Source organism: Neofelis nebulosa, chromosome 5 (assembly GCF_028018385.1).
Source record: "Neofelis nebulosa isolate mNeoNeb1 chromosome 5, mNeoNeb1.pri, whole genome shotgun sequence".
Classification (NCBI taxonomy): Eukaryota; Metazoa; Chordata; class Mammalia; order Carnivora; family Felidae; genus Neofelis; species Neofelis nebulosa.
In genome coordinates, this window is record NC_080786.1 from 18,274,231 (window position 1) to 18,297,297 (window position 23,067).

The window sequence follows — 23,067 nt, forward strand, 5'->3', positions numbered from 1 at the left end:
TAAGCATTAGAAACTTTTCTAGCAATTTGACATTACCACTGACTTTCAAATGCATGATCAGTGGTTTCACATCACCGAACAGAGACTGGACCAGTCAGGAATTGTCAAACTTGCCTGGTCAGCCATGCATGGCCACAGCTATGTCACAGTCGTGTGCAGTATAACCACGTATTGAGCTATAATGGACCAGATATTTTTTAAATGGTCCTTCGGTTCAAATAATTATGCTTTATAGAATTATTGATGTTTTTCTTGTCGCTTATTTATGGTACATATTCAATGTCTTGGTTTTCATTTTGGTCTGAACACCGGTTTCATTTTCATCTGCATATACCTGTGTTTCTATCCGCTACAGTCCTTCTAAAGAAATTAATTGGTAACACATTTAACTAGAATGAGAACTCTGGCAACCTAACATTCTGCTGCAAAGCCCACAATTCAAACCTGCTCTAGTACCAGAAGCTATTTCCAACCAGAAGCAAGCGACCCCATTCCCTTCCCCAAGCCACCCTTCTGTCTCCACACTACACCTCCCTGGAGTTTTTGTCACAATCTGAACTGATTGATTAGGCACAAGGACCACATCCTACTCCTGCCCACCTCCTTCCTTCCCAGAGTCTGAGATGATACATTCGGTGGTGCTCAAAGTGCACCAACCAGTGGCACTAACTACACCAGGAGCTTGTCAGAAATGCAGAATCTCGGGCCTCAATCCAGACTGCTGAATTGGAAGCTTTGAAAAGAGGCCCAAGAATCTGTTTTTTAGCCAGCCCTCTGGGTGATTGTTAAAAACAATCAGGAGGAAATGCCTAAGAATGCATACTCTTAAACTCTTAGTATAGGAGAGGTCCTGCCACCTAGTGGACATTTAGGGAATGTGCATTTTTCTTCCCTTTCTTGACTGGGACTGGAGAGCCACCTACGTCACTGTTTTTGATAATACTTCCTTTAGGCCTGGTTTAGCTTTTTTTTTTTTTTCCAAATTTCTTTTAATATTTATTTTTATTTCTGAGAAAGAGAGAGAGAGAGAGCGTGCACATGCGGGGGAGGGGCAGAGAGAGAGGGAGACACAGAGCAGGCTCCAGGCTCTAAACTGTCTGTCAGTGCAGAGCCCGACGCAGGGCTAGAACTCACGAACCTCAAGATCATGACCGGAGTCAAAGTCAGTCGCCCAACCAACTGAGCCATCCAGGCGCCCCTGGGCCTGGTTTGTCTTAATTGCCAACTGGATGTTCTATTTAATCACTCAGCCTGGTAACACATCCCTCTGGGACTTGAACCCTTCAGAGAATCCCACTCTGTTTGGCTGGGGCCCTGATCCTCCTCTAAGTACTTAGAAGGCTTCTTCACGCAGACCTCTCATGCCTTCCTGAACTTCTCTTCAGAACCACAGGGTCTCACCAGTCCCACAAGGATGAGTCCCAGATGGATGTGTGCACTCCTGTAGCTGGATCCAGCAGGGTTTGGATCCAGACAATCAGACCTCCATCCTTAGATGTTTGTGGTCAATGTCAGTCAGGGACCTCCCAGTAGGAGGAGAGAGGCAAGGACTGACCCACCTCCCCTGCTGCGTCAGAAGAAAGTGAACAGCAATCTGGTGATCTCACTGAATGTTCTCTGTAGGTCAATTCTATGTTTAATATCAAAAGAGTTGAGTCTTAGATTGGAGGAAGACAAGAAAAAAAGAGTTAAAATAATTTTACAAACAAGTTATTTTCTCTCATCATAAAATCCTCCCATGTTCATGTACAAAGTTGAAAATTTCAACAAAAATAATTTTTATAAATCTTTTAACTCCATCTTCCAAAGACAAGCAGTGTTAAAATCTTCAGTATATCTCTTTTTTCTATGCATCTCTATTTTTTCTAAACACGGGATCATACTGGCATACCATTTTTTAACCAGCTTTTAATGTTTAACAACACATCATGAACATTTTCCTTTGTCATTAAGTATTGCTCTGAATTCTGACTTTTATTGGCTATAAATTATTCTTGCTTATAGATATACCCTAATTTTTTAAGCCAGTCCCCAAGATTTAGACAAGTTAAAGTAATTTTTAAAACAGTATCTTATGTCAGCAAAGGGCCAGACTATTAACTCATGCTCTTCATAAGGGGAAAAAAATGAATCAAATCAATGATGACAGTTTTAAATGATATATAATTCTCATTTACGAAAATAACAAAGTGTTCTAAAAATGAGAGCCATTGTATGCATTATAATCCTTCAAGTTAGACATTCACATTTTCAGCGGGTGATCGCTATCTTTGTCCTTAAGTAAAATACAAGGACATCTTCAGGTAAATGAGTATTTTAGAAGTTAGGGGATGAAAAAGCTTGAGCCCTTCCACTAGTACGACCATCTGTTCCATCCATCTCCACTCTCCACTCTGCCCCTACTCACCATACATCATGTGTGCAGTCCCAGCTGAGAGCACAGTGTGATTCATATACCTCAAGTGCACTCTAGGAGCCTTAGCCATCAGCATGAGAATAAGTGCTCCCTACCAGCTTCTGGTATGTGCAGGGGAGTTGTGGGACTTGATACTTCAAGTGCAGGAAAGAGCACCCCGTAAGTAGATCAGGACAGACAGAAATAGAGGGCAAGAGAAGAAAGGAAAGCCATCAGCTGGAGTGGAGGGGGAAAAAACTGGAAACAGGGCAATAGCAAAGAAGGGAAACATCAGAAGTTCAAGGCTCTTTCATCCAACTTCAGTTTTCATTGAGATACAGCACAGAGCAGTGGATAGACCACAGGCTTTCCAAGGCCAATTTAGCAGTGTCTATCACAGCATAAAATGCATACATGGTTTGACCCAGCTGTCCGTCTGACAATACTCTATCCCATAGAAATACTCACAGCGGACCAAGATCTGTGTTCACCCTGTTTTCTTTGCCCCTCTGTTGTTTTTGTTGTTGTTGTTGTTGTTGTTGTTGAAAATTAATAACAATCCAAATGTCCGTCCACAGGGGAATGCTCAAATAAATTATGGCATATCTAAAGTATCCACTAGAAAAATAAACAGATTTTTTTAAAAAAATTTTTTAACATTTATTTATTATTGAGAGACAGAAAGACTCAGAGTGTGAGTAAGGGATGGGTAGAGAGACCAGAGACACAGAATCCGAAGCAGGCTCCAGGCTCTGAGCTGTCAGCACAGAGCCCAACGCGGGGCTCGAACTCACAAACTGTGAGATCATGACCTGAGCCGAAGTCGGTCACCCAATCAACTGAGCCACGCAGGCGCCCCTAAACAGATTCTTTAAAAGAGGTCCTTTTAGGAATACATAATAGAGAAGCAACCACACATTAAGTATAGTCGGATCCCATTTAGAGTTTTAAAAGTCTGTATCATTGTGAGTGCACAAATGTGCACAGAAAAAGGTCCTGGATACACATCAACCAGTGACACTAGGCACCTTAAAAAGGAAAGAGTAGAGCAAAGGAGGGTGCTAATACTAACTCCACATACAACTGCATTCAAGATTTTTTTACAGTAGGAATGCATTAATGAATAACTTGTACCGTTTTCTTTAAAAGTTAAGATCATATGCTTATAGTCAGACAGACTTAGGTAAACTTCTTGCTCTTAAATTTACCACTGCAGGGCAGATTTTTTTAACCTCTCTGACCCTCAGTCTACTTACTTTTAAACGGGCTCATAATATCTGGCTTTCAGATTTGTTGTAAAGATGAAAGTTAATGTGTATAAACCACCCAGCATAGCACCTGCCATTTAGTAGAGACTACATAACTATTCTTGGAACAGAAACATTCTTTCAGCCTCGGGCTCCCCTTTTCCAGTTTTGTTCCCCTTTCTGACTTTGAAATACATTGACAACCATATAAACATAAATGAAGAGAAGCAAAACAAAACATCACATACACAGCTACAGTAGAGGCACCAACAATTGAAAGAAGAGTCTAAGCAACAGCCAAGATATTTTTCAATCTCTTTCAAAAATTAAAAATTCAGGGGTGTCTGGGTGGCTCGATTAGTTAAGCATCTGACCCTTGATCGCAGCTCAGGTCATGATCTCAGGGTCATGAGTTCAAGCCCCACATTGGACTCTGTGCCCAGTGGGAAGTCTACTTAAAAAAATTTTTTTTTCATTTAAATAAGAAACCAAGAAAAGTATGAAGGAGCTGAACTGGAATTTTAATTCTGGCAGTCTGGCTCCAGCACCAGAGTTCTTCATCATTATACTTCCTTATGACACAAAAAGGCAAAGAAACTGCTGGCAGCCCAAGGAAAGAATCTAAGCCACAGAGAAAACACTGGCCTACATGCAGGGGAAGGTGCAGGGCAGTCAGACCTAGCGTGACAGGAGCAGAGGGGTTCAGCACATATCTAGTCCTACAGTCCAAGGTCAGATTCTGGTGCTACTGTTAATCAGCCACTGAGCCTTGAGTGAATCTCTTAGTCTCAGTCTCCTCATCTGTAAAACGGGGATCCTATCTCCCAGAACTGTGGGATTCTGTGTGTATTATTTTTATAATGAAGCTTAGAAAGACCCGAAGCAGACTGGATGTTACGGATGTAGAACGCAATGTGAGAACAACCGCTAAGTAGATAATGACAGAATTGAAGTTTCTAATGCTGAGGATACTATGGATACAAGGGGAACAGATACAACAGCCAAATCCCTGGATGCTTCCCACGGGTAGTTTTCAAACAAGATAATGTACAATGTGGATGGTTAACTTGTAGAGCTTGCACTGAAGTTGAAAAGGTACTGTTGGGAGAGTCAGTCTTACAAAGACATCATAGGTGACCACTGGAATCTCCCTGCTCCAGACATTTCCCACAGGTTGTCCTGAATTCCCTGTGGTCTTTCCAAATGCAAACCTCCTGGCTGGATATCTTATCAAGTCACTAGTGTCTCCAAGTGGATGAACTGGGTAGGATTCCTTTCTCCCTTGACAGGATCCAATAACGGCAATGGAAGGAATGGACTGGAAGGAGCCATGAAGGGGTGAGGATAGCAGGGAATGGATGAGAGAGGGAGAAAATAAGGAGCAGGACTGTCATGTGCATGCTTTCAGGTTGTGTGCTGGGCGGTAGAGGTGGCATTTACCCACGGTTCAGTCTGTGACGCAGTGCTCTAAAGAACCGCATCACCTGTATCACCTCTTGCCAAAAAAGACACTGAACACAGAGGTTCCAGTAAAATTTGGACAAATGTTTGAATGGCATGTTGATCTGGGGCTATCAAGATATTCCAAGATTGATAGCACTGTAATGCCTAAGGAAATTTGCTAAAAGAAGAGAATTTAAATGTTCTCAACAAGTATATGTGTATCTATACATTGTATATATTTATATATAGACAATATTGTGTACATTTATATACAATTGCATGTAAAAATGTATATAAAATATTTGAGGTGACGGATGTGTTAAATCACCCAGATGGAAGAAATCCATCATGATGTATGTGTACAGCAAATCACCACAATGTATACTTTAAATACCTTACAATTTTATTTGTCAATTGTACCTCAATAACCCTGAAAAAAAAAATTCTTATTTCAAGAATCTTCAAATTACTTAGCTGGCCTACTGCATTAAATCTTAGGAATGTTCCCCAGCATTTGGTAGGCGCATAGGGAATATTGAGAACAGAAGACCATGGTTTGGCTCTTAGGTATGACATTTACCAGGTATTTAACCTTGGACAAATCACTAATTCTCTCCAGCAAAGAATATAATCAGAGATTGATTGACCATAAAGAACCAAGGACATTAATCTGCACCATTAATCTGCTACTCCAATACAATAACCATATTTCCCCTTGTGGGGAAAACAGGACAAAATACACTAAATCAGTACTAACCCCCAAAACCTAAACTGTGATTACCAGAAAAACATAGCAACTCCAGGACAAATTAGGCAATCAATTGCTTTGCACCGTCACTTTCAGTGGTCTTACCTCCCTTGGAGAGGAGCACAGAAGTGTTCAGTCTACGTAGACGCCCATTCTCAATTCCCCAGTAAGTCTGGGCTTTTACCCCGTCAGTTTCTAAAAGACATACTCATGCTCCATAATAAATCTATTCTCTGAAAGGATCGGTGGCCAGTATATCCTTACCTCTCCAGGGCAGAGGCTTTGGGTTTGAGTACAGCCCCTGGAAATGCAGAGACTCTGCACCAAAGGTAGCCTGCATTATAGTGACACTGCAGACAAAATAGGCAAGAGTGATATTGGGAAACCATTTCACCTGTACTTACGACCCATATTGACACAGGGATGGTTTCTCTCCGTAGTTAGTCTACTCTGTGGCTGATGCCACTGAGGAGTTCTATTTAGAGATCAGCTTTTCAAGTTCCGGACCAATTCATCCTCCTTAACTTGGACTGAAATAAATAGGATCCCACTTCTCCATCCACACTAGAGAGACACCAGAAATCCAAAATCAACTGGGCTTTGGAAATGAGAATCAGAAATCCTCCATGGTCAAAAGCCATTCTCCATGGCATTGACTGAAACAGAGTTATTTTTGGTGAACCTCTATCCCCATGACATTTGTCAGTATTGACTTATACAAGGGACTTGACTTTATTGAACTTTACTGCCTCTGAAAACATAGAATGGTACTGCAAGTATGACTATTTAATTCAATTATCTATTCTGTTAGGTTACTTGGCATTTGAGTTAAGAGTGTTGGGTGGGGGGGAGGTTGATGGTCTATTAGTCTAGATGGCAATACTTGATGAGTGGCAAATTTTACCTCAACTACTCACGTTGCAGCTTATACAGGTCCTACTATCTTAAGCCCAGCCTCAGAATTAATGAAAAGATATTTATTTGGCTCTTTGTTTGCTTAGATCTGGAAAGAACTTCTTATACTAAGCCTATGATATAAAACTAAAGGTCAAAAATGTGTCAGTAAAAGATGTTCCTGCCGTTTAAGGGAGAAAAAAAAATACATGTTAATTTTTGCAGGATTTTCAATTGAATGGGTTTCCAGGGAAACAGGTATCTGCAAGGAGTTCGTCCTATTTAATATTTATGGTCAAACATAGGGAATAGTGCTTTCTTGTTATCCCTTTCTGGTTACACATGATATGCTCATTCTTAACTTTCCTTTGAAGTGATCATTCTATGTCTGAGTCTTATCTCTTCCCCAAACAAAGAAAACAAATGCCCATTCTATGATTTAAAAAAAAAAGTTTTGCAATATCAATAATATAAGACTGGCAATCACTATATATATATATATATATATATATATATATATACATGTACATACATACATATATATATAATTAATATGACACACTTTTCCTAGATGAATGGAAGGCTATTTGATTGTTGTTTTATTGCAAATTTGATTACTTTTTTTAAAGAGTTTTTAAGAGTTCAATTGGAAAAACAAAACTGGTAGAAAATGACCATCTTCAAGTATGAGTGAGTCGCATGTTTTCTTGGAAGATCTGCTAAGGCAAACCTATAAATTCAATTTTATGTGTGATTTTAAAGTACTCTCAGCTGAAATGTTGGATAGTGCAGAGAACTCCCATTTAACCTTTATCTGGACTCACCAGTTGTTACCATTATACCACATTTACCTTACCATAGTGTGTGTGAGAATATATGTATGTGTTTGTTTGTATTTGTCAGAATCAGGCAAGAGTAACTTGCAGACATCATACCCACCCCTTGAACTCTAAATACTTCAGAGCGCCCCCTAAAATCAAAGAAATTCTCCTGGAAAATTTACATTACGGGGCACCTGGGGTGGCTCAGTCAGTTGGGCATCTGACTTTGGTTCTCAGGTCATGATCTCACAGTTCGTGGGTTTGGGCCCCGCGTCGGGCTCTGTGCTGACAGCTCAGAGCCTGGAGCCTGCTTCGGATTCTGTGTCTCCCTCCTCTCTCTGCCCCTCCCCTACTTGCACTCTGTCTTTCTCTCAAAAATAAATAAACATTTAAAAAGAATTATTAAAAAAAAAAAAAGAGGGGCGCCTGGGTGGCGCAGTCGGTTAAGCGTCCGACTTCAGCCAGGTCACGATCTCGCGGTCCGTGAGTTCGAGCCCCGCGTCAGGCTCTGGGCTGATGGCTCGGAGCCTGGAGCCTGTTTCCGATTCTGTGTCTCCCTCTCTCTCTGCCCCTCCCCCGTTCATGCTGTGTCTCTCTCTGTCCCAAAAATAAATAAAAAACGTTGAAAAAAAAATTAAAAAAAAAAAAAAAAAAAAAAAGAAAACTTACATTGCAGTGCTCAAAATCAGGAAATGTAATATTGATGCATACTATTATCTAATCTATAGACTTTATGTAAATTTCATAAAATGTGCCCACCTCTCTTCCCTCCCAGGAGTGGGGGTAGAGACTGAGACCAGGACTGGAGAAAGGATTGTCTCTGGAGGCTTTCGTGGGTTTGCTCTTTTAGCAAGCCATGCTACTCCTTTAGCCTCCTGACAGGGCTGATCCAGGCTACGATCAATTGTTCTTTATTCCAGTTTTGTTTCTGGTCCGGGATTCAGGCCAGGATTATGTATTTCATCTAGCTTTTGTGTCTCTTTTATCTGCTTTAATCTGTAATGGTTTAACAGCCTTTCTGTGTTTTTTTGTGGCATTGACATGTTTGAAGTACAGGCCTATGATTTTGTAGGACGTCCCTCAGTTTGGGTTTGACTGATGTTTCCTCATGATTAGAATCAGATTCTGTACTTTTGACCAAAATGCTACAAAAAAAAAAACCAAAAAACCTGTACCATGTGATGTTTGTTCCTATAAAAATTTAAGTGTGTCATTCAGAAATAGTTCCCACTTTTCCAAACCTCCTTCATCTTCATGTGAAGAGGTTTCCATCATTATTGACAAGCTTGTACATTATCTCATTGGGTTGGAAGGAAGTGTATTTTCTAGAAGCCCTCTTATTAAGCATCCATTCAATACGCTACAGATGAACTTCTCAAGAGTAAAAGTTATTTGCTTCTCTGTCACTTATGACATTTTTAAAGTTGGCATGACAGTATGATACCTGGGGGACACGTTTCTTTGTGGTAGGGACAGAAAGCAGATTCTCTGCAGTCTGAAGATCTCTGAAGATAGCAGATACAGATGCTGCCTCTTTATTCTCTTCTCATGCTTTAACTGGACATTCTTTTCTTTCCACAGGCCAGTCCTATTACATTGCAAAACAATAAGATTGGAATGTATCTTAGGTTAATCTTGATAGCAACTATGTATCTTTCTAGGCTACTCTGGTATTTGAAATAAAATGAAGAACCATTTCTAGATTTGGCTCTCCGCGTACCAACATGAGGTAGATCCAAGTTTTGAAAACTCTTCTACAAAGCCTCTTTTATTCACTGCTTCCTTGAAGGCCAGCCCCAATATCACTTCCTTTCTGCTTATTTCTCCATTCCCCCTCGGAACGAATCATTTATTTCCTTGCGCTGTCATGAGATGTTACTAGAGCACTTACGGTGCATGCACCACCTCTTATTACAGCTTCTGAACATGCCTGGGTAATTCACCAGATTCGGATCATCTTGATTGACCCCAAAAATGTTCCTAAGCATATTCTGTGTGCCCAGCGCTGTGCCATGTGTTGAGAATAAAAAGTTCACTGAGACCAGCATGGGGTTTCCAATTAGACGTGCTGGGTGAGCTTTGTGTCTAGACTGGAGATGAGCAGCAACTGTGTTGACGACCAAGCTATAATCAATACTCTACCGGATGACTGGCATTTGTCTTAGAGAAGAGGAAGAAAGAGTGTAACCGGTGTTGTTTCAGAAGTAATAATTCCACTTCACTCCACGTTCACTTAACACACGAAGCATTCCGTGCATCAGATACTGTTTTCTGCTTGTTGATATGTCTTTTTAGTTGGGTTGCAATTTTCAGAGGAAGGCTACGTCTTCCTCCTACACATGATATTGATATATAAATGGTTCGAACTTTTAACTCTGTTTATTTGATGATCAGTTTTAATTAGCTCAAGCTATTTGTAACCCCACATCTATTTTTATAAGGCTTTATTTAGATATAATTTACATATCATAAAATTCCTCTGTTTTAAGTGTAGAGTTCCATAATTGGGAGTATATTTGCAGAGTTTTGCAATCATCACCAAAATCTTATTTTAGAACATTTCCATCACCCCAAAGAAACTTTGAACCGATTTACAGTTACTCTTCACTCCTGTACCCAGTCCCTGGCCACAACTCATCTACTTCCTGCCCCTATAGATGTGCCTTTACTGAGCTGCACAGAAATGGAAGCATGCAAACGGACTGGGTCCGCTTCCACTTAGGTCCATCCACACTGTAGCAGGGATCACTACTCCGTCTGAACCTTTAAATTATCCTCCATAACATTTTTAAATACAAGTGAAAGAATGGAGCCTTTAAAGAACAAAGAATAAATCTTTCGAAAACCACATCAATTGTGGCAGAGCCTAGATTTTGCACTAGTTGTTCTTAAAGGTGAAAAAGCAAAGTAAATGCAGGTGACTCGATCATTCCTCATTCATTCATTCATTATTCCTATTATTAGGGAAATTTGTTTTAAAATTAACCTGTGACATGCTATTCTGCAATAAAGAAAGTTTATGATAGCTGTTAAATGTCAAAACCACCCCACTCAAACGACCACTCAACTTTTCAAATCAAGTCCATCCATGTGAGTTTCAATGAAATCATCATCTTAGCACATTAAGCTAAGTCAAAAGGGATCTACTTTCTTTCATTAATTAAAGAGTACATAATAATAAATGCCTATGTGATATTCATGCTAAGCATAAAGTATATTCATAAAAATGTGAAATATTGAAGAGGTTTTCTTTCTAGAGATAGAGGAAAACATTGATCAAAATAAATATACGAAGAGGCATTAAATTAGGCTCCTGTATGGAAAAACGGATAAGTCATTTTAGTGACCTTGAATTTATGTTGAAACATATAATTAGTGGCCCAGAACTTTCAAAACATTGAAATAATTTTCTTCTTAGGAAAGCAGTGCGGAGAAGTGGGACAAGCAAGTTCTAAAATAGCAAATCAAGAGCCAAAAGCTACGTAAGGGTGAGAAAACCAACCTCTCAGTTTCCACTCTGTAAAGTGAATGGAAATACTTGCCTACCAGTCTTATTGTTTGGTTATGAAAATAACATGTGGTAGACCTCACCAATAATAGTGAGGCTAAATAATTATGGCTAAATAATAAATTTAGCCAGGGTTCTAAGTAAAGTCACACCAAACTGAAGCTTTATTGTATGTTTTCTGGACTATGATGCCCAAGCTTCGTCAGACTATATCAGCCATTAAAGGTTTGCTTTTGAATCAAATGTTCATTCGTGGAAAAGAGCAAACATTCCACTGTTGGCTTAGAAGAGAGAAGAATCAGTGCTGATAACATTGGTCTAAAATATCTTTCAAAAGCTTTTCTTTTCTTTCAACTCCCAGCCTTACAGGTGCTAGTCTGTATTCGCTTCTGCATATATACGTTTTTCATTTGGTCTAGGTCCTGGTTCTCAAACTTTAGCCTGCATTAGAATCCCTGGCCTCACCCCACAAAGTCTCTGTGGGACTAGAGAATTTGCATTTATAAGAAGTTCCAGGAGATACCAATGCTGCTGGTTCAGGAACCACTGGCCTAAGGCCTGACCCAATCTTTGTGGAACTACAAAGGGCTTACCTCACTCAGTCTATAAACTGACACATTTCATCTAGTAGAAGGCTGTTGTAACCGTGTTTGTGGTATCTTTTGCATGACTACGCTAGGGAAACCGCTCCACCTTAATGAAATAAAACACAATCTCCAGACCTTGGGCTTGGAAAGAGCATCCAAGTTGGGGAGGCCACCAGGACTGCCTTCTGAGAACCTCCATATCCTTGGACAGCTCTCAATTCAGTTACTGGGGCTGCTTTTGACGTCTTGGGCCCCAGGAGTGTGTTGTTCCCACCTCAGTGTTCTCATCAGAGCCCTCTCTCCCAGATCAGAATCCACACCAGATCAGAATCCATTCCCTTTATGCTAGTAAACCATGTTGTTGCTTTTTCAAGCACATTTTTGCAAAAGCAAATTGTTCTTGGTGATGGATTGCAAACAAAAGCCTCCCCTTAGTATCTTTTAGTAAAGAGCTGTAACAGGCTGGAACTATCAAAAAAGTTTTTCTCAAATACTAACAGAGAAAAAAAGCAAAATTAGAAACAAAGAGTACAAGTTGTTTTAAAAGAGGAGGGCTTTGAGCTTCTATTCCTGCCAAACAGACTCAATCCCAGAGCCTAAAGGCCCCAGTCTTGTTCTGTGGCCACTTGGGATTTGCATGACCTTGTGTCCTGCCCACCTCTTCTGGCTGGTCGCTTTCCTCCTTTGTAAAAACCAAAAACATGTCTGCCCTCGGTGCAATCTGGGAAAAAAGACCGCTCTTCCAGGTGATGTATCCTTATAGATGGTCTTGCTTCCAGCAATATATTCATAGAACAGAATTCTGTGTTTCTCAAAATAGGTTTCATGGAACACTTGTAGCAGATGTTACCAGATACATGGGGTTCTATGATCAGATGTGTTTGGGAAATACTGAGTTACGTGAAGTCATACAAAGTTTGGCACTTTTCTTTTCCAAATCTCTAAAAGAGGGATATACAATGCATTATTTCCCAAACTCATTTGACCACAGAACCCCTTGTTACTGCTTTTTCTTCAAAGCATCTCTTGGGACACTGTGTGGTATTGTGGATCACTTTGGGAACATCATCTGACTGTTAATCCAGTGCCATGGTTTCCAGTTAGTCAGGATCACACAATTAAAATAATCAAGGGAGGGGCAGATGGGTGGTTCAGTCAAGTGTCCAACTTCCGCTCAGGTCATGATCTCATGGTTCGTGAGTTCGAGCCCCACGTCCGGTTCTGTGCTGACAGCTCAGAGCCTGGAGCCTGCTTCACATTCTGTGTCTCCCTCCCTTTCTGCCCCTCCCCTGCTCGTGCTCTCTCTCAAAAATAAATAAACATAAAAAAAAATTTTTTAAGTAAAAAATATTCAAGGGGAGAGTGATTCATGCTAATTAACGTACCTGGGACTGAGGAAGTAAAAAGTTCCAAAACGGTCTGACTTGGGCATGAACCTATCAACTCAAAGTCTTTTTATAATTCTTGAGGTGGGAATGTCAAATCCCAGGCCTGGAACAAATCCCCTTAATTTTCTCTCTCCCTCCAAGGCAGGATATATTTTGGAGGAAGAAACAATGAACTTGCTCATAGGTTGGATGTAGATAGTGAGGGCAAGTAAGGAGTCAAGGAGGCACCAAGGCTTTGTGCTTAAACCCCCAGGTGGATGGTGGTACCTAGATGGAAAGACTGCAGGAGGAACAGATTTTAGAAAGAATGAAACTGTAGATGCCTATTCGTTGTGCCAATGGACATGTCAAGCTGACAGCTGGATAGCAGATTCTGGTTTTAGGAGAGACATCTGGGAGGAGACATACATTTGGATGTCATTAGCATTTACCTGTTTTTTAAAAGCCATCAAACAAGATGAGTTCAATCACCCACAGCAGACGATGGCAAACTTTTTCTCTAAAACACACTATATTGAGGAGGGCACCTTTTGGGATGAGCACTGGGTGCTGTATGGAAACCAATTTGACAATAAATTTCATATACTGAAAAATAAATAAATAAAATAAAACATACTAAATACTTTTAGCAAGCCATATGGTCTCTGTTACAACTATTCAATTCTGCCACTGTAGCAGAGTAGATATAGAAGCAGCCATAGACAATATGTAAATGAATGAGTGTGACTGTGTTTCAATAAAACTTTATTTGCAAAACAGGTAGTGACCCAAATTTGTCCCATTGGCCAAAGCTTGCTGACTCCTAACCTACAGTGAAAATGTCAACTGAGAAGAGGAAGTCTAAGACAGAGCCTAAAGCACTCCGATAATAATAATTATCACGTACACATAATTCTATCACTTACCATGCCAGTCACTGTTCTAAATGCTTTACTTAGGGGTAGCTCACTCAGTTAAGCAATCAACTCTTGATCTCGGCTCAGGTCACGATCTCACAGTTTGTGAGTTCAAGCCCCGTGTCAGGCTCTGCACTCCTCCCCCACTCACGCTCTCATACTCCCTCTCAAAAATAAATGAAAACTTTTTTTAATTAAAAAAGTTAATGCTTTCCTTACATTGACTCTTAATGGTACCCACCTCATCAGTTATCGTGAAGATTATCACTATTTTCCAAAGGAGAAAGCAGCTACCTAAATGAAATGTTCACTTCTGTCTCCTGTGGAGAAAAAAAACAAACAAAAGTCGCGAGGCTCACAATCTAGACTAGTATGGCAGTTCTGTGAAAGTGCTAGGTTCATCAACCTAGATTCCTTCCAGTTCATTCTTCTATCATCTGGAGTACAGCTGTCATTCTAATGGGCCAAAATCATGGCTGGGGCTACAGACATCATGTCCACATTCCAATAGTTGGAAGAAGCAAATGAGATGCACCAGTTGTTTCTTAAGTTTCCTAGAAACTGCCTTACAACATTTCTTCTACCACATCTCATTGGCCAGAAGTTATTCCCACGGACACGTCGATGTGTGAGGGAGACTAGGAAACAAAAGTTTCTTCCCGAAGGCCACTGCACAACTAAAATTTAGATATTCTCTTACTAAAGCAGAAAGAAAGAAAAATTATTAAGCTAGCATTAACATTGCTTTCAGGTTTATTAATTATCTTCATGTGCTTTTTTGCAAGTGTAGTTGCTAACAGTCTCCCTAAGACATTTCTCCTCAGCTGTCTTGTATTTCTGGCGTCTGTTGTTGAAATCCTGTGTACTCTTCAAAAGCCAGTTCACAGGTCACCTCTTCCATAACGTTCTGCCCAACTCGCTAGGCAGATTGTTCCCGCGTTCCCATGTAACAGCTATCACATTTCCTTGGATTTAGTTCTTTCTTGGTATGTCTCCTTGGCCTGTGGCCCCTGCTTGTCCAGGGAACTCAAGGACAGGTGGAGTCAGGTCGAGGTGTGGACGGTAAATTTTTAAGAACTAAGGGAAATATGTAGCAAAACTGCAGATGCGCAAAAGAAGTATGAAGGATGCTCTGGCACGTGGTAAAGGGGCTATGGTTGAACACCCAGTAGAACAGCAGTTCTCAAATTTTGCTGCCTGTGAAAATAACCTGAGGAACTTTAAAAAATCTTGATGCTCGGGCGCCTGGGCGGTTCAGTCAGTGGAGCATCCGACTCTTGATTTCAGCTCAGGGCATGATCTCACACTTCGTGAGTTCGAGCCCCACACCAGGCTCTGCACTGACAGTGTGGAGTCTACGTGGGATTCTCTCTTCCCCTCCCCTGCTCTCTCTCTCTCTCAAAATATATAAATAAGCTTAAAACAAATCTTGATGCTCACGTTTCACCCCACACTGATCAAATCAGAATTTCTGAGCGTGGCACATAGGCATCAATGTTTTTTAGTGTTTGGGTGACGCCAATGTGCAGCCTTATTTGAGAATCAACACAGATGACAACAGAGGAAAAGAGACCGAAGGAAGCAGCTTTCCTCCTTCAGAGACCTTGAGGGTTTGTTGTTTACCTATGAGGTTTTCCAAGCAATATTATTAGTCTTTTCCTTTTAGGTTATTTCCTTCCAGCTGAAGACAGAGATGTATTTACATAATAAATTATTATTGATTGAAACGCTTCTAATGAGAATTATTAAAGCCCTCCCAAGTTTATTTCAGGCAGTTTGATGCACTATGGGTCAAATAAGTCTTATTTAAGCTTCCCTTTAAGTAACTAAATTAGAGTAGTCAGCCTGGGAAATAAGAAAACAATCTTACCAAAGCTCACCTCATTTGTGACACATAATATGTTTAAATTGCTTTATCGACTTCACAAAGAAGCATGCCAGATCGATCACAAGTGACAGCACTGTGATTGCTTTCCTCAGGGTGTGAGGGGCCATATTTCAAATTCAGCGTGAGCGCTGGACTCCATTTTCAACTCACGGTAATGAGAGTTTCGTGCACCTATTACACGTAAAGAATATCCCCCACTTGGAGCAAGGAGTGCATTCAAGAAAATTTTGTACTGTGTTCTCCAAAAGATAACAGTTAGTGAGAAAGTGAGTTCTCTTAAATATGGTCTGGAACTTTCATTTCCTATTCAGAGATTTCTGAGGCAACTCAGGATTGTTTTGATTCAGTAAAAATGCCATTGACTCTCGGAAGTCTTCTACGTGTCTTGTAAAACTCGAGGAAGAAAACGTTGCCAGAACCATTCCTTCCTTTTTCTCTGCAGTATGTGTATCCAGTTCTGGGGCAGAGTGACACTCATCTGTCTAAGCACATTTGGAGATTTCTGGAAGGTGTTTTTAAGTGTTCCTTTGAAATGAAAGTTGAGGCTCTGGCTTTGGTTGATACCGTTACTGGTGAAAAGCAAGAAATTGCTTGGATTTGTGCCTTCGGTGAAATAGAAAGGGAGCCAGGAAATGTAGTGGGCAAAACTGTGGAATTGGATGGATCTGACATGCGGCTCCTTACCAGAAGAGAGAGGACTTAGAACATGCATGTTTGCCAGGAAAGAAAACTGCTTTACTGAAAGGTTAATTTTCAGATTAGTGTGGGGAAATTTGAGATAAATAAATGAAATCAGACAAAACACATAAGGCCCGGATCCTTTTTCCTGGGGTTTTCGGAAAACAGTCACTGCTTCCAATGAAGTGTTTTGACATTTTCAGTAGGGAGAAAATGTTAATTGTAATGTTATGTGTATGTGTTCTTAAAAACACTTGCAAATAAATCTTTTATTCGTTTTAAGAGTAATCAGAGAGTAAAAACACTATTAAAATGTTAGCTATGTTTGTTGTTCCTTATGGTAATTTTCCTGCTGTCTAGGACACTGCAGTTCACTTTCCTGACTCAAATGTATCAATTTGGAGAAAATTCCTTTGCTTGTCTTATAGTTCAGTTGCAGTTTCTCTCCAGGAGTCTTAGTAGGAAACATCCATGAGCTCTGCCTGGGTTTCTTCCCTTGTTCTGTCTCACCTTTTGCTTATTCTCTTCCCTTGAATCAATGGCTCCTTTACTTTGTTTATAAAATCACCAGTGCTTAAAGACTCCCTTGAGTATCAGTCTGTATATTGAATACATGTGCTACTAAGCTACTTAGTGGCAGGGGTGGGATCAAATTTGGGGACAACCATCTCTGCTCTCCCCCCCACCCCCGCCACAGCCACCTCCCTGCTGTGCACTTAACAGACACCCCATAGGTGTTTGCTGAATGGCTGTCACACAGCCCTGTCCCAGAATCCCATGTTGCAGTTGACTAGAACTTCATGTCCAAAGAGGAGGTCTCACTATTGAGTATTACAATATTGCAGTGTCTGTGGTCCCTTAGGAGGGAAATACCAACAAGGTCATAAAACAAGGTGTAAATGTCACCACCTGAGTCCCAGCCCTGCACACTGAGTCTCTGGAAGAAAGAGAAAAGAAAGCAGCTTTGGCCCTTACTGAATCATGACCTAGAACACACACATACGGTGGACATACACATGCTTATCCACCTGGAGAAAAACCCTTAGTAATCATCTCAGCAAGCATTTAGGGTGTAATTCGATATTTGTTAGCATCTCAGTTAAAAGATGTGGTGATTCTTATAGAAAATGCTTTTTCTCTTTTGATCGCTGTCTTTAAACCTCAAGCACGTGAATATGACTTAAATCACAATTAAGCTCGAAAATAATCTCAAAAGCAGATTTGACTGGAATAAAATGATAGATGTACACAGCTATCTACACACTACTTCCAAGACTGCTGTTGTACAAACTAGGGAGGGGACGGGGGGGGGGGGGGGGACAGTGCTATTAGAGCAGAGGCTCTTCATTTAAGGGCACCAGCACAGACTCTCCCTCGTGCTCATAAACAAAACATAAAAGCAGAATGAGCAAAGCTAATTTAAGCTTTAGGTCTCATGTAGATTAGTGCTAATGACGTAGAAAATCATCAGCTGCAAGGAACAAAACAGAACTCATTCACAGACACCCGTGAAAAGCATTTTCAGAAGTGGCTTTCCTTGGCATGTTTCTACAACCTGTAGGGCCTGCGTGTCATTAGGAAGATGGTTGGATCCTGCTATTAAAAGCCCATCCGTTACATCCAACAGATTTAACCAGTAGCACTTGCATGACTAGATTAATGTTTTGGAGTCAGTCATCTCGTTACTACTGGGATTTTCTCTGGGTCGTGCTAATAAACTGGATTATTGATTTTAGGATTTTGTGCGTATCCAAGGATATTCTCTAAGATGTCTTTATGATGTTTCATGCTTAAGTTGTCAACCAAAATGACATCACAATGAGTAATCATTTTCTAATCGCGTTAAAAGCGGTTAAAAACAAGCGTATAAAATGGATCTTCCCAGCTTCGGAATAACAGGAGCGTTCTTGCTGTCACTCTTCCAGCTGAGTGACGGTCATCCCTACCTGTGTGCCATCTTCCCCAGGAATTAGCTGCATTCTCTGCTTAAGACCTTTGATAGTCAGAAAGCTGCTTTCCAATATGTTTGAATGGCAGGAGAGCTCAAAAGACACCTCAACCTAAATAGGATTTTAGCACATCAGGTGCTATTCCAAAGTAAAGCAAGCTGAGTTGCTGTGTTGGTGGTGGTGTTTATTCATCTTCCCTTCTCATTTCATGCGTATGGATGGACGCTTCTCGGTGTATATGCCCGGCTCTCAGGGTGTATGGGGCTGGTGAATGCATGCGTAGAGTGTGTGTCTATGTAAAGTAGAAACTGAAGCGGGGTAACAAAATGAACTACTGCATGCAAGAGGTATATGAAGTGCACTCGGCTGCCGGCAGCAACTGCTACATGCAGGCCACTGATTATTACACGTATTTCGAAGATAGTCCGGGTTACAGTGGTTGCAACGCTCAGGCTGTGCCCAGTAACAACATATATATGGAACAGGCCTGGGCAGTGAATCAGCCTTATACCTGTAGTTACCCTGGAAACATGCTGAAAAGCAAGGACTCTGACTTGGACATGGCCCTGAATCAATACAGCCAACCTGAATATTTCACTGAAGAAAAGCCTACTTTTTCTCAAGTGCAGTCGCCATCGTACTCTCAAAAAAAAGGTAGGGACCGTTTTACTTGAATTTGTTAAAAGTTTCCACGTCTGTTTCTGTTGTGCTTTAAAGTTACAGTTTGCATCAGCTCTGTCAAATCTTTGACTCTGAACGCTGAATGTTCGAAATTAAAAACAGCAGTAAAGAGAGAGGTTGCTAGGTGATTTGAGAGGGGTCTGTGAGCAACAAAGATTTCCAAGCACTTTTTTTCCAAGCATATATGAAAGCTGGATCGAGCTGATTTTTTAAGCTGTGTGTGTGTGTGTGTATAGTGTGTGTGAGTGTGTCTATATATATATGTATCTCAAAATGAATATGGTCAGTTTCTTTGCTAAAGAGAATATGTAAAAGGCTTCCCCTTGGTGGATAGGCACTCTGGCTTTTGAAGTAGGCTAATTCTCCCCAGTTCAGGTTCAGTTTAAAAGCTCATTTAATTTTTTTTTCTTGGTATTTCATATTCAAAGTTTATTATAGTTAACTAATAAAATATTTTAGTGACTTTTGATAATAGTATAACACTGATATGTTGGGATTTATAAATGTTCATCTTAGTATATTTACTTACCCATGTTAAGCTATAAAGAACCCACTTGTGACCACAGTAAGCCATAAGAGCATAAAACTCAGAAAGGAACTAATACACTTTCTATTGCCACTTTGTCCCTAAAGTTTCACATGTCTGGAATCATGTCAAATGAATTCTCTACATGAAAGCAAGTGTAATATCCTTCAAAATATCCAAAGTTAAGACAAGTGCAATATCTAGTTATTTTAATAGACACTGTGGCTTTACAATGCTGCTTAATTTTCTATCAATAGAACATTTCTTGCACACCAAAAAATAAAATAAAAGAAGCAAACAGGTAGTACTCAGGGAAAGTAGTGGCCTCTGCCAGATATTTTGGAAATAGCTTAAATTCTAGCACAAATATGCCAGAAACTGTTTTTTCCCTGTGTATGACCTACAGGATATTGCATAGGAAATCAAATTTACAGGTTTCTGTAATTAGCAAAAATATGATGCCCATTGATCCTCAAAGGTGAATTTCTTTGCAAAATTATCTTAGAACAGAATATGGCTTAGCTGATTATGGCTACTACAAAAATTATCATTTGCTTTTCTTAATGTGACTCCGTAATTAAAAGTGGACTGTTTTGAAAACAAAATCTAAAAAACAAAAACCTCAAACTCAAACCCCTGTTTAGTTTTTACCATACACTGAGTTCGGATTTTCTGTGCTGTTCTCTAACTTCCAAATATGAAATATAAAGGGAATTGCAACATAAAACATTTTCAGAGTAATTGTCTGCCATTTTCATTTAATTTCAAGGATATCCTTAATATCCCCTGTAAGGATGCCCAAATTTCTCACCGATTACAAAGGGCACACCACGTAAGTCCCCTAATGGGAACATTTGAGATAGATTGATTGTGTGCTTTCTATTTCATTTAGTATTACACTTATAAGTAACTTATCTTTGAAAAGAAGTTAACACTGCCTCATTAGACATGCCTGGAAATGCCTCTCATAAGGTTGTAGGAGCGCAAGACAATAGGGTGTCTGCCCCTCTATTTGGGCATTCTGCTATTCTTAAAAATTCCTGCAAAACTTTTCAGGCTCTTTTACTCTGTTTTCTTTTGTCTTTTCACAGTGTGTTCTTCAAGCAGTGCTGGAGAATATTTGCTCATAAAACGTTAAACCAGAGATTCTTTGCTAATTAATTTGATGCTTGAACTAGAGGCTAAGACACATTGTATGCATATATTGATGTAATTTCCCAAAGCCATATGCCATTGAAAGGCCACTGCCACCTGCCAAACTCACTAAATCAAAGCAGGCAAATATTCTTAAATGCGCCATTATTTACTGTTACAAGTCTTTAAGTAAATCCCAGTAAAACTGAACCCAGCTGTTAACTGTCTCTTAGGACAAAAGGTCGTGCCCAACATGTTTATCCATATTGATCCATTATTGATTTTTGTTGTTGTTGGAGGACATCAGTAGTATCTCCTTAAGGCAAAATTAAGAGTATAAACAGGTGTTCGGTGGGGCACAGCTCATTATTCCAACTGGATTTTTATCTATTTTCATGAAATTCATAATTGTTTCATCTGGGTTTCTTTCTGTCACTACAGCACTACAAACTCAATAGCACAGCTGTCTTAACTTTTTCATTTTTTTTTAAGGATGGCTTATTCTTTAGCCTTTAATTGTGTTTCTAGTAAATAGAAAATGATCATAATCTTGTAAAAAAAATTTACTATAAGTACCCATAGATGAAATAAAGGAAGGCTACAGAACCCAATGTCAAGACTAGTTATCTTAGTGGTACGCTTCAGAATGACTTTTAGTTCTTTTTGTGTTGTTTTTGTTTTTACATTTATAGCCAAGAGGGGGAAACGTTATCAAGCTCCTGAAGCATGGAAGACATGAACTAAGGAAGAGTCAGAATTCAGTTCCTTGAATCAAATTTAAAATAAAACTTTAAGGGGCGCCTGGGTGGCGCAGTCGGTTAAGCGTCCGACTTCAGCCAGGTCACGATCTCACGGTCCGTGGGTTCGAGCCCGGCGTCAGGCTCTGGGCTGACGGCTCTGGGCTGACGGCTCTGGGCTGACGGCTCTGGGCTGACGGCTCGGAGCCTGGAGCCTGTTTCCGATTCTGTGTCTCCCTCTCTCTCTGCCCCTCCCCCGTTCATGCTCTGTCTCTCTCTGTCCCAAAAATAAATAAAAAACGTTGAAAAAAAGTTTTTTTAAATAAAACTTTAAGAATTGGGGCGGGGGGCAGAGCCATATCATTTTCACATTGAGGAAGGCTGAAATGCAGAATGTAATGTCTGTCTTATTTTTCGTAAAGAATATGAGAAAATACATTTTTACTTTTTAAAAGTTAGAGACAATAAGAACCCTAGCAATCACAGAAGATACCAGCTCCTTTTTTTTTTTTTTTTTTTGACTTTCGAGTAACATAGCCTTGATTTGTTATGTTAAAATCAGCCTTCACAGCCAGTTCTGATCACACACTTCACCCTAGCCCCTAGCCCAAGAGGAAGGGAAAAGTAGGTTTGGAAATCAGCCAGAGGGGAAGGGAACTGGCAACCAGGGTGTTGTGCCTTCTCCTTTGCGACCAGGGTTTCAGCATAATTAAAAGTCGATATCTTTTCTTGTCTTTTGGGGGAAGGGGGTGTGGGTCGCTGGCTGTTTCCACCAGAAATTCCACTTACATTCCTAAGTACCCAAACAGCTTGAGTCTGGGTGCCCTGTGGGGAGCACAGTCAGACTCTGGGTCTGTTTAAATAGAGTCATTCCCTGGAGTGTCTGTCCTGTGCAACCCCTTCCACAGGATTCTTTGCTTGACATTCTATGTGCCATCTTTACAGGCATTGTATATCTGAAAATTTGCCGGTGTGTTTGCATCAGAGTTGGTTATCATGTCCAAGAGGATAAGAAATTCCTGGTTTTGAGCCAGGATCAAAGAGATGGAGTATTTTTGTCCTGTTCAGTTTTGCTTTTGATTGCACATGCTCTTGTTGTAAAGTCATAATATTGGTGTTGCAGAAAAAAATTAATAACTGAAGCAGAAACTGTACATAGAACTGTCCTTTCTGATTCTGTTTTCATAGCCCCTCTGTCTCAGGGATAGGAATCTAAACCTTTTTTCATGTCCTGTAGTTCTTCTGACTTCATGTGAATAATTGTGTAGGCATTAGAAATGGAAATTAAATGGTAAGGTGGGGGATGTTTGAAGTGACCCACATCAAGAGGACTGGATTAAAAAGAAGAGTTAAGCCCCAAAGAAATATGATCTCTAATTAGAATTTCCTTGGCCTCTTTTAAAGTTAGAGAAGGATTGCTATACAGTAGAGTGGACATGGGGAGATTCCAAAGTCTGCCCAGAAAAAAAAAAATGTTCCATGAGAAACAGGTACCCTTAAGCCCTAGAATCACACTCAGTCTCTGGAAAGGCAAGCAGGAAAGGAAA

The 23,067-nt window shown here is 40.2% G+C and overlaps 1 protein-coding gene across 14 annotated transcripts in view; it reads left to right on the top strand.

The window, feature by feature from the left end:
• Positions 1-23,067, top strand: part of THRB (thyroid hormone receptor beta) — a 390,903-nt gene that overhangs the window by 314,828 nt on the left and 53,008 nt on the right. Inside the window, exon 1 of one of the 14 annotated variants that reach the window (XM_058729729.1) lies at positions 18,420-19,096. The exons of the other annotated variants lie outside the window; for them this stretch is intronic. Within the exon in view, the coding sequence (XP_058585712.1) occupies positions 18,769-19,096 (328 nt within the window). The 5' untranslated portion in view covers positions 18,420-18,768. Of the gene's footprint in view, positions 1-18,419; positions 19,097-23,067 lie in introns of those variants that run through there. 14 annotated transcript variants of the gene reach the window in all.